Source organism: Chiloscyllium plagiosum, chromosome 6 (assembly GCF_004010195.1).
Source record: "Chiloscyllium plagiosum isolate BGI_BamShark_2017 chromosome 6, ASM401019v2, whole genome shotgun sequence".
In the NCBI taxonomy this organism is placed as follows: Eukaryota; Metazoa; Chordata; class Chondrichthyes; order Orectolobiformes; family Hemiscylliidae; genus Chiloscyllium; species Chiloscyllium plagiosum.
In genome coordinates this window covers 11817913-11835219 of record NC_057715.1, presented here as the reverse complement: position 1 = coordinate 11835219, position 17307 = coordinate 11817913, and the positions used below count along the sequence as shown (strand labels likewise).

Here is a 17307-nt window from a genome sequence, read left to right as displayed (position 1 = left end):
TTCCTCATTCCTGAAGAAGGGCTTATGCCCGAAACGTCGATTCTCCTGTTCCCTGGATGCTGCCTGACCTGCTGCGCTTTTCCAGCAACACATTTTCAGCTCTGATCTCCAGCATCTGCAGACCTCACTTTCTCCTTTAGTTAAACCACCCAGCCAAACTCCTTCTTTAAATATGCCACTGTGATCTAATACTGTTATTGTTGAATGCAATTTTAACTATAACTTGCTTGAGAGAGTTTCAGGAGAAATTGAAGCCTGCACATGCTGGCGAGTCACAGTTGAAAATGTGGCGCTGGAAAAGCACAACAGGTCAGGCAGTGTCCGAGGAGCAGGAGAGTCGACGTTTCAGGCATAAGTCCTGATGAAAGGCTTATGCCCGAAACTTTTACTCTCCTGCTCCTTGGATGCTGCCTGACCAGCTGTGCTTTTCCAGTGCCACACCTCTCGACGTTGAGAGAGTTTTAGCTGACCCGCCATGCTGAACCATAGTGAAAGAAGATTGGGACCCGAAGAGGGGACTTGAAAGAAATTAGTCTTTCAAGAGAATTCAATTTTCCAGAAGAATAGGCAGAAAGAAAAATGAGGTGGGGCAGCTGTGTCAATAAAGGCTGATATCAAAGCAGTCATGAGTAGGGAGGTAGCTGCAATTGATTGTGATGTGGAATCAGTTAGATGGAAATAAACAGCATGGAAAAGAAGGCATGTGTGGGAATCATGATTAGGCTTTACTGACTATAGGACAAATTATAAATCTGGAAGTAGAAGCATGCAGGATGGGCACTCCAATTGTCATTGGTGATTTTAATTTGTCCAATCACAGGACAACTCAGATGGGTAAGGGTAGCGTGGAAGAAAAGTTTGAAGAATGCTTCAAGGATTGTTTTATCAAGCAACATATAAACAGGATCAGTCTATTTTAGATCTAGTAATGTACAACAAGGTATAAGAGATCTTGTATTAAGGATCCTTGAGGGGGGAGCAACCACAAAATGTTAGCATTTCAAATTCAGTTCAAGGGAGAGCAACTCAGGACTATAACCAGGGTTCTCAACTTAATTAAGGACAATTACATAGGAATGAAGCAAGATTTTTCTCAAGATTTTTCTAGAGGAATTAAGGGCTACGGGGAGAACGCTGGTAAGTGGAGCTGAAATGCACATCAGCCATGATTGAATGGCGGAGTGGACTTGATGGGCCGAATGGCCTTACTTCCACTCCTATGTCTTATGGTCTTATGGAGCTAGGAAAAGAGATGACGGGGAAAGTCAGTAGATGGGCAGTAGCAGACATTTAGGTAGATATTTCATTGCACTCAACAAACTTTATGCCAAGCAAAATGAATAATGGGAAGAATGAACCACATGTGGTTAACAAAGACTGTCATGGAGACTCTCCAATCATAAATTAATCGAATTAAGTGACAAAATCAAGCCTTAGGCCAAACTATTGAGAGATACCAGCATCAGATGGCTATAAACATTATAAAGAGGGAGAAAGATTATGAAGGTAAATTGGCAAATAAAATATTTTTAAAAACCAAGAACTTCTTGTTTTTGTGTCACCATAGTCTTACCAGACTATGGAGGCTGCTCTCTCATTAGAAGAGAAGAGACTGGTAGTGATTTAACCTGAGGACTACCAGACCTCAGGTGAAGGAAGAGGCTGAGAAGGAGGGTCCTTCATGGTAACCTCAAACCAGTGATGGGAATTATAGAGTCATAGAGATGTACAGCATGGAAACAGACCCTTCGGTCCAACCAGTCCACGCCGACCAGATATCCCAACCCAACCTAGTCCCACCTGCCAGCACCCGGCCCATATCCCTCCGAATCCTTCCTATTCATATACCCATTCAGATGCCTTTTAAATGTTGCAATTGTACTAGCCTCCACCACTTCCTCTGACAGTTCATTCCATACACGTACCACCCTCTGTGTGAAAATGTTGCCCCTTAGGTCTCTTTTATATCTTTCCCCTCTTACCCTAAACCTATGCCCTCTAGTTCTGAACTCCCCCACCCCAGGGAAAAGACTTTATCTATTTATCCTATCCATGTTTGTAAACCTCTGTAAGGTCACCCTTCAGGCTCCAACGTTCCAGGGAAAACCCCTCTAGCCTATTCAACCTCTCCCTATAGCTCAAACCCACCAACCCTGGCAACATCCTTGGAAATCTTTTCTGGACCTTTTTAAATTTGACAACATCTTTCTTATAGGAAGGAGACCAGAGTTGCACGCAATATTCCAAAAGAGGCCTAACCAATGTCCTGTACAGCCGCAACATGACCTCACAATGCCTGTACTCAATATTCTGACCAATAAAGGAAAGCATACCAAATGCCGTCTTCACTATCCTATCTACCTGCGACTCCACTTTCAAAGAGCTATAAACCTGCACTTCAAGGTCTCTTGTTCAGCAACACTCCCTAGGACCTTACCATTAAGTGTATAAGTCCTGTTAAGATTTGCTTTCCCAAAATGCAGCACCTCATATTTATCTAAATTAAACTCCATCTGCCACTTCTCAGCCCATTGGCCCATCTGATCAAGATCCTGGTGTAGTCTGAGATAACCTTCTTCGCTGTCCACTACACTTCCAATTTTTGTGTCATCTGCAAACTTACTAACTGTACCACTTATGCTCGATTCCAAATCATTTATATAAGTAGTGGACCCAGCACCAATCCTTGTGGCACTCCATTGGTCACAGGCCTACAGTCTGAAAAACAACACTCCACCACCACCCTCTGTAGATGTAGGCTATTTGTATTTCGAATAAACGTTTATAAGATGGCACATAAAAGGTATTGCACAAGACAGGAGCTCACAATGTTGCTGATGTGTTCAAGGCTGGTTAACATACAGAAGGCAGTGTTGAAATTAATGGGGTTTTTTCAGGTTGGAAAGATATCAGATTGGACTGAAACTCCTGGATCCTCAGTTATTTATTATCCATATTATTTATCTGTACAAACATTTATTTATATTAGTAACTTGAAGAAGGGATAGAATGTAATGTGTTCAAAAATAGGTTGGAGAGCATGCTGTGATGAGGGCATAAGGAATCTGCAAGGGGATTTGGATAGATTAAGAAAGTGGGCAAAATCTTGGCAGATGAAGTTTAATGTAGAAAAGTGTGCAGTTATGTACTTTGGTAAGAAGAATCAAATGATAGAATATTATTTAAATGGACAAATACTTCAAAAAAGTGCAGGACAGAAAGGTCTGAATACTTTTGTCCATGAAACACAAAAAGACAGCACGCAGTTGTAGTGAGTAATTAAGAAGGCAAATAGAATTTTGATCTTTATAGCTAGTGGATTAGAGCTTAAAAGTAGGGAAGTACTGTTAGAACTGTACAGGGTATTGGTGAGGCTATACCTGGAGCACTGATTACAGTTTTGGTCTTGATATTTATGAAAGGATAGACTGGCATTGGAGACAGTTCAAAAGGGATTCATTTGATTAACTGCTAGGATGAAGAAATTGACTTATTAAAAATCCCTAAAAACAGTCAGACCTCTATTTATAAGAGATTAGAAAAATGAGGGGTGATATGGTGCAAAATTCTGTGGGATTAAAGCAAAACATTACTGATGCAGGAAACGAACATAGATAATGCTAGAGAAACTCAGCAGGTCTGACAGCAATCTTCTTCAGAACTAGTCACACCAGACTTGAAAAGTTAACTCTGTTTCTTTCTCCACAGATGCTGCCAGACCTGCTGAATTTCTCCAATATTCTCGTTTTTTTTAAGACAGCCTTATATTTTAAGGTAAACTTTAAGATAGGCATTTTTAAAGACAACCTTGATAGGTTAGATGTTGAAAAGGTGATTCCACTCGTGACAGAATCTCAAACTAGGGGATATAGTTACAGAATAAGAGGATGCTCTTTTAAAAATAAGGTGCAAAAGAATTTCTTGTCCCAGAGAGTGATGAGGGTCTTGAATTCTCTCCACAGAAATTATGAAGGTTAGATCACTGCAAGTATTTAAAGAGGAAGTAGATAGATTTTTAAAATATGAAGGAGTTGAAAGCTTTTCACACTGTAAGGATTCTATGATTCTATGTTGAGTTGGTACAAAAGCAGTTTTGAGGCCTGGGGCAGATTAGCTGTGACCTTATGCAATGGCATTGTAGGCTTGAGGGGACAGAAGGGCCTACTCCCGGTCCTATTCCTTACATTCAGTTTTCATGTGGACCATTCATACACAGACTCCCCCATTTCCTTTCCATAAGATCATCCCTGAACTTCTGCCCGATATATAATTTCCTGCAAGCCCCTCTGGACATGAAGCTGATTGGGATCTTCCTGATGAATCTCGTCAGTTAAACTAGTCCAGATTCATCAAGTAGAAATATCTAATAAACAGTAATATGTTCTCACCTTGGGAATAACAACCAGTTTCTTTCTTCTGTGCCTGAAATACAAGAATTCAATATATGAATATATTTTGTTGCTCATATGGATTTCAAACTCGTTATAACTTATTTTGGCAGCAAAACTGGAATCATTAACATTTGTCTTTGTGCAAGTTGTTTGCTGTTCAGCAACCAAAGGTTTGTCCAATATAAATGATGCACACTTGCACTGGGCAATATCATGGTCAAAGAAGAAATTAAGTTCCCCAATTCCAATGCCCCTGTCTGTCTATTTGCTTATGGGACTGCAGAGTCAGCTTCCTGCTGCAACTTTGGTTTTCTGAAGGCAGCCAGCAAGAATTCTCAGTACCTCTTGGAAAAGTTAAAGCTAACCACTACATTGGATAAAAATTTTCCATGATCTCTTCTGCTCCCTGTTTCAATATCTCTGAACTTGCTTCCAACTCCAGGCGACCCCTGGATCTAATCCCTCCCAGGTGCTGGATCTGGTGGGAGTCCTGACCTCCTTCTACCATTTTCCAGAGATCTATAATCGTGAAGGTGACCACGTCCTCAGTGGGTATTCCTGAGATCAGGAATCATTCCACAGTACTCATAGCCCACAATACTTTCAAATCTTGCAATTTTCCCACCAATACTCCGCAAAATCTAGTCATGTATTCCGAGATCCATTTGTTCCTCCACTCAATTCATAAGATTCAACTAGATCACTTGCTTGCAACTAGAATCACTAAAGCTGTGTCATCTGGTATTCTGATGAGGTTCACAGCCAAACCCCAGGGCTACTCGGACCTCTGCATTTAAGGAGAAAGTGAGGACTGCAGATGCTGGAGACTCAGAGTCAAAAATTGTGGTGCTGGAAAAACACAGCAGGTCAGGCAGCATCCGAGGAGCAGGAGAGTCACTGTTTTGGGCATAAGCCTTTCATCAGGAATGACTATGTTCAAGTACAGGTTGCTAAAATTGTGTGGGTCAGGTGCCCAGATCAAACTTGCCTGATTTCAGGCTGCCTTGTTTTCAACATATTGTCTAGCTATCACCATTGTTAACAGCTCACTCGAGAATACAACTTTTTAAAAAAAGGTTTTGTGATTTACACATGAAAGAAGTGAAACTATCACGGTATTCTAACAGATGAAAGGCTTAACAGGCAATCAATTTTTCAATGTATAATTTCAGTTACATCACACTGTAAATTTTTGCTATAAATTCTGTGTGTTAGGATTGAGCCCTCCACTACCACCTGATGAAGGAGCGACGCTCTGAAAGCTAGTGTGTTTCCAATTAAACCTGTTGGACTATAACCTGGTGTTGTGTGATTTTTAACTTTGTCTTATTGCAGTATTTTGTTTTTGGTGTGAAGTCAAATTGATTTTAATAAATCTTTATCTCAGTGAATAATCTTGACTATTAAGGTAAATTGCAAAATTGGCTTAGCACTCCATTGGACTAATTTGTTTAATATATCACTGACTTAACTATATAGATTATACAGATTTAATGAGGGTGCAGGACTGGCTATTAATAACTCCCTTTTTAAGGATAATGAATCATCAAGATTATCTGCTGTCCTCACCAGCCATTAACCCTCTCTTGCTGATGTGGATTTTATGATCAGCTCACACCAGTGAATATGTTGGTGGCAGAGTAAGGTACAGACCAGGCAGCATCATAACAGAGAATGGCAGGTACAACTCAGAGTGAAAAAACATTTTAAGAAGAAAAATAGCAATACTTCGAAATGAAAGTTGTGGTCATACTGGTACACAATTTTTAGTATTCAAGACATGTTAGTCCAGTCTGTGAATTCGAAATACCTTTGAAACATTTTCATAACTCAAATACAGAAAGGTGGGTTTTAGCACTTAGGAGTCCAGATGTGAGGATAGATGCAAAAATGTATTTCACCATAAGATCGTTGAAGTGAATGTTTGTAAAATACTGCATTGTAGTTCAAACTGGGATTTTTTAGCTCTGTCAGTTGCAATGCATGACACAATTGTTTGACTGTGGAGTAGTTCAATCATACTGAAAATATCTCACCTGGGAATGATACATAGGATACAGTTCAACCGTGATTCAGTGGCATGATATCTGGGGTGCAGGCACTAAACTCTAATAAGGCACTGAATAAACCTGTGTTCTATTGCCTGAAGACTGGAAAGTTTCAGGCTGCTCTGTTCAAATAGCTGTAAGAATTCATGAGGTTCACAGGGTCTTTCTTTTCCCTCTTCCCTGTAATGGAGAAATCCAAGACAATGGCACAAATCGTGCAGTTAAAGCTGAGCCTGTTAATAGTTTCCCAGGAAAATTCCTTCACACTAAATGTCTGTGAAAGCACAGAGCACTAAATGTCAACCAGCCATAGGTGAGAAGTAAGAAAGGGTTTATAGAGGATGGAGTGGGCAAAACTTACAAATCCTTTGAAACAGATGTAAGAGTTATTTCAAAAAACAAAAATCTATGGACGCTGGAAATCAGCAACAAAAACAGAAAGTGCTGGAGAACTTCAGTAGGTCTGGCAGCATCCGTGGAGAGAAACCAAATCGGTTTTGAGTTTGGTGACTCTTTTCTAAAACTCTGAGGTTCTGAGGATGGGTCAGAGGATGTGAAATGTTAACACTGTCTTGCATGGTCACGCAGGAGAGATCACATCCAGAATAATACGCAGGCCAAGTGATTACATGTTTTGGGGAATTCTGTGCAAGATAGGAAGATGTGCTCTTTGCTTCCTTTTCCTGGCTTATAGTTTGGAAGATCTTTCAACAGAATGAATCGAAGGCCAGAATCAGGGGCCCAGCATAAAAGACTGATCCCAGAAACAAAAGTGAAAAAAGAAATTGCTGGAGAAACTCAGCAGACCAGGCAGCATCTGTAGAGAGAAGTCAGAGCTAATGTTTCAGTCTAGTGACCCTTCTTCAGAATGGAAGAGTGATGAAACAGGTATACTGTAATTTCATTGGTTGGTGATAATTATTAATTTGACTTGATTATTGGTTACTTTAAGATTGAAGGTAGATAAGGGCAATATTAACATACTATAAACTAAAACTCCTGTACAAAATTTTAAAGCATCAAATTTAAGAATTAGGTAATTCAAATAGAGATTAGATTAGATTCCTTACAGTATGGAAACAGGCCCTTCAGCTCAACAAGTCCATACCAACCCTCCAAAGAATAACCCAACCAGACCCATTCCCCTACCCTGTATTTACCCCTGACTAATGCACCTACCACTATGGGCAATTTAGCACAGCCAATTCACCTGACCTACACATCTTTGAATTGTGAGAGGAAACCAGAGCGCACACTCACATGGAGAATGTGCAAACTCCACAGAGACAGTTGCTTGAGGCAGGAATTGAACCCAGGTGCCTGGTGCCAGTGCTAACTACTGAGCTACTGTGCCACCCTCAAACATTTGTGAGTCCTCCCCAGCAGTGAATTGAACCCAGGTCCCAGCATGGCAGGTGGGGATACTAACCACTACACTACGAATGACGTGACATGCTGGGCAGGAGATGTGCTGTAACTGTATGATGTGGGAGCTGGACACCCCCATTGTGACTCATTATGAATGTTATGACATATCGAATGTCACAGTGAATCTGCAGCAAGTGTTGGTTACTTGAGGAACTCTGGCTCAGAGTTGATGAGCTGGAATCTGAGCTTTAAACACTGAGACACATCAGGGAGAGGGAGGAGAGTTACCTGGATCTTGTGTTTCAGGAAACAATCGCACCACTTGGATTAACAAGCTTGAATTTGATTAGTAGTTAGGGAAGGGAGGTGTAATTGTGAGCTAGGTAGGTAGAGAGATCCAGGAGGTAGTGCCGAAGGAACCTCAGCCCTTGAGCTTGCCCAGCAGGTTTGTGATTCATGCTCCCTGTGTGGATGCGAGCGGGGGCTGTAAGAAGAATGAGTAACCTGACCATAGCACTGTGTTTCAGGGAGCCATTCAAGTCGGGGGCAGGGGAAGAGGGAGAAAAGAGAAATAGACCTGTAATTGGGGATAGTACAGCCAGGAGAATAGACACCATTCTCTGTGGCAAGGATCAAGTCCTGAAGGTTGTGTTGCCTGCATAGTACCTGGGCTCAGGGTATCTTATCTTGGCTGCAGAGGAACTTGGAGTGGGTAGGGAAAGATCCAGTTGTCATTTTTGACATAGATACCAATGATGTAGGTAGAATTAGGAAAGATGTTCTGCTGTGGAAATATGAGCAGCTAGTGGCTACAAAAAAAAGCAGAACCAAAATGGTAATAATCTCCAGATTACTAACTGAGCCATAAGCAAATTGGCACAGGGTCAAAAAGACTAAAGAGGCAAATATGTGGCTCAAAATTTGGTGTGAGAGAAATGGGTTTGAATTCAAAAACTCTTTAATCGTGTTGACTCTGTGCCAATTTGTGGGAATCTTTTGCTCAAGATCACCCAAACTGGAGAGGAAGCATCTACAAAGCTGCTAACCACTTCTGAAAGGCCCAGGAGAAGGCCAAGTGTAAACAGCGGAAAAGGGTGTGTGGAAACCTGAACCTATCCACTTTAGTAGACACTACCTTTTCCAGCTATAGCAGGGCGGGTGGCCTGAGCTTTAGATTGTTTAGTCACCTCAGGACCAACAAAACCAGAAAGTCATCCTGGATCCCGAGGGACAGCCTTAGATGAAGACAGAATAGTGCATACTCAATACTGCAATCAGCATACTGTACTGAATTAAACAATCTCACAATTAACAGATTAAATGATTGTGTAGAGTAGGGATTGGGAAAGCTCTTTAGATAGAGGGAGCTGAATGTGGCACTTGTAGCTAAAGGGATCAAGGGGTATGGAGAGAAAGCTGGATTGGCATACCGAGATTGCATGACCAGCCACGATCATATTGAATGGTGGTGCAGGCTTGAAGGGCCGAATGGCCTACTCCTGCTCCTATGTTTCTATGATTCTTTGTAGACACAGGAGTGTCGAAGATAACAAAGTGGCAGAACAAGCTCAATGGATGAAATAGACTTCTGTTCCTCTGTTCTTATTTCTCATTATTGCTTCCTCTCAACTTCTGCCAATATAAATCTATTGGGAGGTTTAAACTCCATTAGAACAACCCATTTATTTTCATTTCAATGGTGTTTCTCAAAATTCCTTGCTAGCCTGTGAGTATGCATGACTTAAGTTGGAGGGATTCTGGGCTCCTTCAAAGCCAGTATAATCTGGAACAGAGAGCTAGCATTGTATCAGACTGAGTAAAGCACTTGATTTATCTTTCCTACTGCATGAGAGCCATTAATTCAGAACAGGAATAAGCAAGTTGGAGGCATCATCTCATCTCAAACTCTATGCCTTACACATGAATCTAATAGAATGAAAATTTGATCTTTCAGCTCCAGATTTATGGATCGCTTAAGCACTTTTCCGAGTCCACATTTATTGTATTACAAATTTCATTTTGATTTATGTTCTCTACACTAGTAGACTGGTAATATATTGTTAATTCTTGACTGATTGGTTCATAGGAGAAAGTGAGGACTGCAGATGCTGGAGATCAGAGCTGAAAATGTGTTGCTGGAAAAGCACAGCAGGTCAGGCAGCATCCAAGGAACAGGAGAATCGACGTTTCGGGCATAAGCCCTTCTTCAGGATTCCTGAAGAAGGGCTTATGCCCGAAACGTCGATTCTCCTGTTCCTTGGATGCTGCCTGACCTGCTGCGCTTTTCCAGCAACACATTTTCAGCTCTGATTGGTTCATAGAACTGGAAAGTACAAACCAGTGACTTTAGCAACATTTCTAACAGTCGTATAATTAAAAATAAACATTGGCTAATTTATGAATGATTCACAACAAAATGCCTGCTCTTGTCAGGAAATGTTGGCCATGCTGGCCAACTGGCCTTTGGAGAAAATCAAAAGCAACCTAGATTTCTTGACTGTAGAGGAGAAAACAGCTTGGAAGTGACACCAATAAAATAAAACAAAGAACTGTGGTTTCTAAAAATCTGAAACAGAAACATCAACATGCTGGAGAAACTCAGCATGTAGAGAGAAAAATCAAATCAATGTTTCAAGACTAGTGACCATTTGATTTTTAACTCTGTTTTTTTCTCTCTACAGATGCTGCCAGGCCTGCTGAGTTTCTCCAGCACTTTCTGTTTTTGTTGGAGACGATAGTATCACTCTGAACTGGAGTTCGACATTATGGTTCACAAGATTAGTGCTGCCATTTCTAAGTTTTACCAGTTTTTCTTCAGGGAGGCTTTACTACTGTCTATTAGCCTTTGTCTATTCTCATTAGGGATTAGAAGGATAAGAGAGGGCCTTAGTGAGGTATGACATGACTAAGGGGATTGACTAAGTGGATGTAGAGTCATAGAGTCATAGAGATGTACAGCACGGAAACAGACCCTTCAGACCAACCCGTCCATGCTGACCAGATATCCCAACCCAATCTAGTCCCACCTGCCAGCACCCGGCCCATTTCCTTCCAAACCCTTCCTCTTCATATACCCATCCAGATGCTTTTTAAATGTTGCAATGGAACAGATGATTCACCTTGTCGGGGCGGGGGGGAGGAATCTACAATGAGGAGGCATACTTTTAGGTTAAACGCTGGAAAATTTAAAATGGATGAGGACGAATTACTTCTGTCCGAGCCTTTGAATTTGTGGGACTCAGTTTGGTGAAATTGAGCGTGAAAGGAAGTACGGAAGACACTGAAATACTGAAGTAATTTAACGAGGAGATAGACAGACTTTTAATTAGTGATGGGTTAAAGGGTTTTGGAGAGCAAGCAGGAAAGTGGAGTTGAGGCCAAGATGAGATCAGCCATGACCATAAGAAATGGCAGAGCAGGCTTGAGAGGCTGAGTTATCTACTCCTGCTGCTAGTTCTTATGTTCTTTTTGAGGAATCTAAAACTAGGGGACACAGTTTAAGGCTATGCAGCACCTACTTTAAGATAAACAGGGAGAGATCTTTTTCCTTTAGAAGGACATTGGTATGTGGAATTCTCTTCTTCCAAAAAACAGTGAAGAATGGTGCAAAAACTTCACAGAGGTCGGTATCTTCTCACCAATCACCTTTTAGTTACACGCGTACAGTACATGGACCCTGACCAGCTGGTTCATAGCCAGCCCCTAGACTGAGGAGAATCCCTGAGAATCTTTTTGTATCTGAACCCAGGATCTCCCTGAATGGCCCAGGTTAACAGCCCCAATCGGGGAACGCATACTCATTAGGACAATCTCATTCCAATCACTACTGATAGATAATTGTATTCATTTACTTATGAGGGAGATAGACAGAGAAGGGTCAAATGTAGGGTCAAGTGAAGGCAAAGTGACCTGATATTGTTTTATCACGAGGCTTGAGCTTGTTTCAAGTCATACTGTTCGAGGATAAGGCAAAGTCATTGCTATGCTCAGGCATAGATTTCTAGATGATGTTATTTATTATGCATGAGTACTAAATACTGCTTTACATGGTAGTCATAGGCAGACCAAGTTCTGATCTTAGTCAAAAAGGGTGGCGCTGGAAAAGCACAGCAGTTCAGGCAGCATCCAAGAGCAAGAGAGTCAACATTTCAGGCATAAGGTCTTCAGAAGGGCTTATGACCGAAACGTTGACTCTCCTGTTCCTTGGATGCTGCCTGACCTGTTGTGCTTTTCCAGCATGACATGCTTTGACTCTGACTCTCCAGCATCTGCAGCCCCCACTTTTTCTCAGGTTTTGATTCTGCATAAGGACAACTCTATATTTTTCATCTGTTCATGTCTATGTGCTATTAGGACTCTCGTTTATTCTTGAGTTTTCTAACCCCATCCATACTGTGCTGTCTATGTTCAGTGACGTGTAGCTTTGTAAGATTGCTTCGGGGTTCCTTATACAACAGAGGTGACAACCACTTCGGACATGATGATACAAAATGGTGAAGCAGACCTGAAGGGCCGAATGGCCTATTCCTGTTCTAAGTCTTTGTTTCCAAGATCCTCTATTCCCAATAGTCAAAAAAGGATATGTGTCCATGAATAGAGGGAGATGTGATAAGTGTCATTGGGATAGAGTCAATTGTGGCAATACACTCAAAGCTAAATTAAGGACTGACGTTGAATGACAAAGGAATCAAAGTTTATGAGGGTTGGCAAGATAGCAGAACTAAGACCACAATCAGCTTGGCCACAATGTTATTGACTGGAGGAACAGGTCTTAGAGGCCAGATGACCTATCCCTGCTCCTATTCCTCACTCTTGTCTAAGATGTGTCCCTGTATGGTTGGGAGTTGACTAGAAGGAAGTGTCTCTGGTGATTCAGTAGCGACAATTAATGTCTGCCCCAGAACCCTCGATTCCATTGTCAGTCTAATGTCTTGCCTTTAACTCAGCCTTAAATATATTCCCACTATTGACTCTCCCCCAAAGACAGATACACTTTCTCACTTTAACTACCTCTCTCTATTCATGGACATATTTCTTCCTTTGACTGTTGGGAAAAGAGGATCTTAGAAACAAAGGGTTTAAGAAGTCCCTCAATAGATTCAGTAGAGAGAATTAAGGGAGGGAGGGAGTGCTGTAATTAATGCATACGTTCTGCTATAGCCCTGCTTTCCACAGCAGTGTACTAATAATCAATGTGCTGGACAGTCAGTCATTCTAGGATCCTGAAGTACTAAATATTATATTCATTATTACATTCATTATTACCAAACATTTCTGCCACTAATGATGAATTGCATGGGTGTGTTGTCAGCAAGAAGTAATAATCCTGAGCCACTTGTCAAAACGTTAATTATAACAGGGCGAAATTGCAAATTTAAGAAACAAAATGATGAAACACCAAATGGAGGTTTTTTATTTCATTTGTAGTCTGGCTCCTTTGGGCAGACGTGAGGGAGGAGTTTGATAACCTCCCTTGTGCCAGTTATGGAGCTTCAGTCTATAAAACCAACCTGAGTCATTGCCACTTTGGCTCTGGCATCCTCATGACACTGGAGTTGGTTCCAAGGGCGCACCCTCTGGCTGCCTGCCCAATAGTACAACAGTTCACAGCTGTCTGGAGAGTTCCATTTTCTGCCTGGAGTCCGACAGTTAAATTTTAATGCTGGACTCATATTCTACTGGGAATACTGATGGAATGTTCCATCAATTAGCCAAACTTCCAACTTCCACGCCTGCAGCAACTCTATCCCAGATCTCTGACAATTAAAAATACTGGAAGCCAAAGAAGATTCACCCGGGACTTAATAAATGACCTTCATTGTATGTTTCAAGAGGATAATATCCAGAGATTATACTACTGGCAGGAATCCTTCGCTGCCAGACAAACATATCAGGAACATGTCATCCAAAATTGTCCATTCATTTAAGTGGACTTGTGGTTTCCCTGTACTCTTTGCCAATGAATAAAGTTAATCACCAGCAGCATAAATTGGCGATATCTGCTACGTAAGGGAGTGCTTCCTCCCTTGTGCTTCTTGTCTGCCTTCCTCAAACTCTTAAAACTTTGTTCTCCTGGCCTTGTACCATTAGCTAACAGGAAGATTGTTTTCCTTGTTTGTCTTATTAATCTTTTCATAATCTAGTAATGCTCTATCAAATCTCCTGTGGATGCCCTTTACTCAACCCCCAACATCACCAGCCTAACCTGTGCTAAATGTTATTCATCCCTGAACCATTCTGGCAAGTCTCTCATCCTTCCTAAAATCCAGTGTCCAGAGTTGGATGCAACTCCATTTGTGGTTCAACCAGAGCTTTATAAAGATTTAGCTTTTCTCTCCTTTACTTTTATACTCAAATCATCAATTTATGAAGTTTAAAGATCCTAAATGTTACTCACTCAATATGTCCTGCCATTCTCACAGATCTAAGCATAGCATTCCCAGGTCCCTCTGTACCTCATATTCTTTATTGCCTCTGTATTGCCTCTCCCTATTCTTTCTGCTAAACTGCATCACCTCATACTTCTCTGTATTAATTCCATGTGCCAGTTGTCTGCCTACTCTTCTACTCCATTCATGTCCTGCTGCAGTCTATTGACATCATCCTGTTTGTGAAACATTACTGTCTTCCATCCTGCATACTGAGAAACAATCTGAGGATGATACACTGTTTTCTGTCCTAAGCCAATTTGTTATCCAATTTGTTATTGACTTTCCCATACCATGAGTCTTATTATAACCAGCCCTCTATGTGACACTTTGTTAAACACTTCCTTAAAATCCATATTTACAATATTCATGCTGTCCATTAATAAACCTTCTGTTACTTTATCTGGGATACAGACACCCTTGCACAACAGTTTAGCGGATAATCAAAATAAACCATGGACCTGTGCAGTCTCTTTCTTCAGTCTACACTATTCTCTGATCCTCATGAGCATTTAAGGGGAGGAAATAACTTAGTGTTATTATTGCTAGTCATCTAATCCAAGTGATGTTCTGGGGCCTGGGTTTGAATCCTGCCAGGGCTGATGGTAGAATTTGAATTCAATAAATTTCTGGAATTAAGAGTCTAATGATGACCATAAATCCATTGTTGATTGTCAGGAAATGCCCCATCAGGTTCACTAATAACCTTTAGGGAAGGTAACTGGCATCCTTACCTGGTCTGGCTCACATGTGACTCCAGACCCACAGCAATGTGGTTGACTCCTAACTGCCCTCTGGGCAATTAGGGATCGGTAATAAATGCTGGCCTAAGCAGCGAGGGCATTGCTGGTTAATGAATAAAAACAAACTTGCCTACACTTAAACAATGGAAATTGTGGATTTTGTGTGGAGCAACTCTAGTCATTTCAGAGAGATGTTCTAAAATGCTAAAGTGTAAATTCTTTCACTGCATCTTTCAGTCTTCCGTTCTCCCTTCCTCTTTTCCTTCTTGCTTCTTTGCTTTCTTTCCCACCTTGCACTATCCATAAGAGCCTTTTACCCTCAACTTAATTGAACTGCACCTGAAATGTCAGAAGTGGAGACAGTTTCCAAGTTGTCCAGTTTGATTTAACTAGGATGTCTCCACTCTGAAATGAAGCAATAGGCAATTGAAATGGTTGAAGCCTTTCAATATACAGAAAGTTTTCCCAAATTTGAGCTTGAAAACTATTGATGCATGTCAGGAGTTCAAGCTGCTAATCTTTGCACCTGAAGTTCTGTCATCTATTTCTAGTGCATGAAGCTCATTAATGACAATATGAATTTGTATATCTGGGAATGGGTATTCTTACCAAGCTTAACAGCGGTTTGTTCTGTAATTGGTCTGCAGGAACTAAGGATGTGCAATCTATGAAATGGAAATAATTACGTGATTCCATTTAATTTGCTAAACTATGTGCAAAGAAGAGTTAACTTAAACTGACTTTGTTACTGAACTTCAAACAATAACTAATCTGATCCCTGTGAGAACAGAGGTAACATAAGCATTAGGAAACAAGGGGAAAAAGTGGCAGGAACACAAGGGAGTGTGCTCACTGGAGAGTCATTTTTTCAGAGTTTATTTCTGATATATTTAGTTACTCTAATGAATGGAAGCATGGCAGGGTTCCTCAGCTTGGTCGAGTGCCCATCCTTTGAAGTGTGGACGCTACAGGATATTTTTTGTGTGTTGGTTAGGTACTTCTGAGCGAAACCGTGTTAAGATAATGGTGGGCAGACTCTCGGCTGCTGATTGGAGAGATGTCAAGACCTGTGTATCACCTCTTTTTGTGAAGTCTTGCCAGAACTCGTACCACTCAGACATTTAACAGGTCAGCTTCAGGATCAAGGAGCATTGTGAGTGTGTGGTGGCAGTGAAAGTATTGCCCTCTAAAAACTGCTGACCAATCAGAAGGCACCACCTCTTCTGTACTCAACTGCACCACTGGAAAAGCAGTGGCTTTTGCTGGTATGACATGGACCTGCAACCAAGACAATGAGTGATAACGGGGGGGGGGAGGGGAGTGGTGGGGAAGGGTCTCAGCTGAAACAGCTGCTTGCACCTGTCCCCTCCATGCCCCCTTCCCTATCCCCTTTCCTGACACTGGGACCCTCAATCCACCCCCAAGTCTCTTTGAACAAGTGAGCTACATTTGCTTGACATGCTCAAGTGGGGGGGGGTTAATGCCAGCAACAGTGGGATGTGGTGGCATTAACTACCCAACTAACAGAGGGGTGGCACCACCCACAGCTCGTTGCATCTTAGACTTAATCAAACTAGAAGTGAGAATGTGTCACAGTCTCATCTGCCCCTTTCCCACCACCAAACTCTCTAGAGGGCACAAAATTCCACCCCACATGTAAGCTTGTTGTCAGCTGGAGGAGCTGAAATTCCTGAATGTAGGTGCTCAAATACCAGCTGGTGCCAATGCATCCTCTAGGCTGATACTGGCATGGATTCCATGCTTCTGGATGTGGTGACTCTTCAGCTGAACACATTTGTAGAGACCAGAACGAGGGGACGTGGTTTAAAAATAAGAGGTCTACAATTTTCTGACTCTGACAAAAATACTTCACAGAACTAACCAAAATACACCTGCTTTATTTTAAAATGACAATAATATATTACACACTCTCACCACAAGCCATGCTTGATTCTTGATTGAAAAGAGAATCAAATGGCATTGGGGCTAGCAGGAAAATGGAGCTGAAATTACATTCAAATCCTATTGAGCACCAAAGCAAGCCCAAGTTCAAATACCTTACTCCTGATTCTAATTTGTGGGTTTGTACTTTGAAGAGTATTCAGAGTGAGAGAGAATGAGTGCTCATTAAGGAAGATCAGCGAGGTAGTGCAACAGTACCCTAAGCATGTTTCTTTAAATAGACTGTGAGCTCCTGTTGTTGTATTGAATGCTCCAGTTCATTTAGTTAACTGTGGATTTGAGAGACCAAACTATCCAACTTCAGAGTGTGGAAGCACCATGTTTCCTCACCACCACCATGTGCACCTGCGATAAATGTAATGCTTAT

At 41.4% G+C, this 17307-nt stretch overlaps 1 protein-coding gene across 2 annotated transcripts in view; it reads right to left on the bottom strand.

Moving 5' to 3' along the window:
• The window catches only part of LOC122550454 (nectin-1-like), a 61044-nt gene that overhangs the window by 2281 nt on the left and 41456 nt on the right, over nucleotides 1-17307 (bottom strand). For both annotated transcript variants that reach the window (XM_043691196.1, XM_043691197.1), the window contains exon 7: nucleotides 4389-4422. In XM_043691196.1, coding sequence (XP_043547131.1) covers nucleotides 4389-4422 — 34 coding nt within the window. The remainder of the gene's footprint in view (nucleotides 1-4388; nucleotides 4423-17307) is intronic.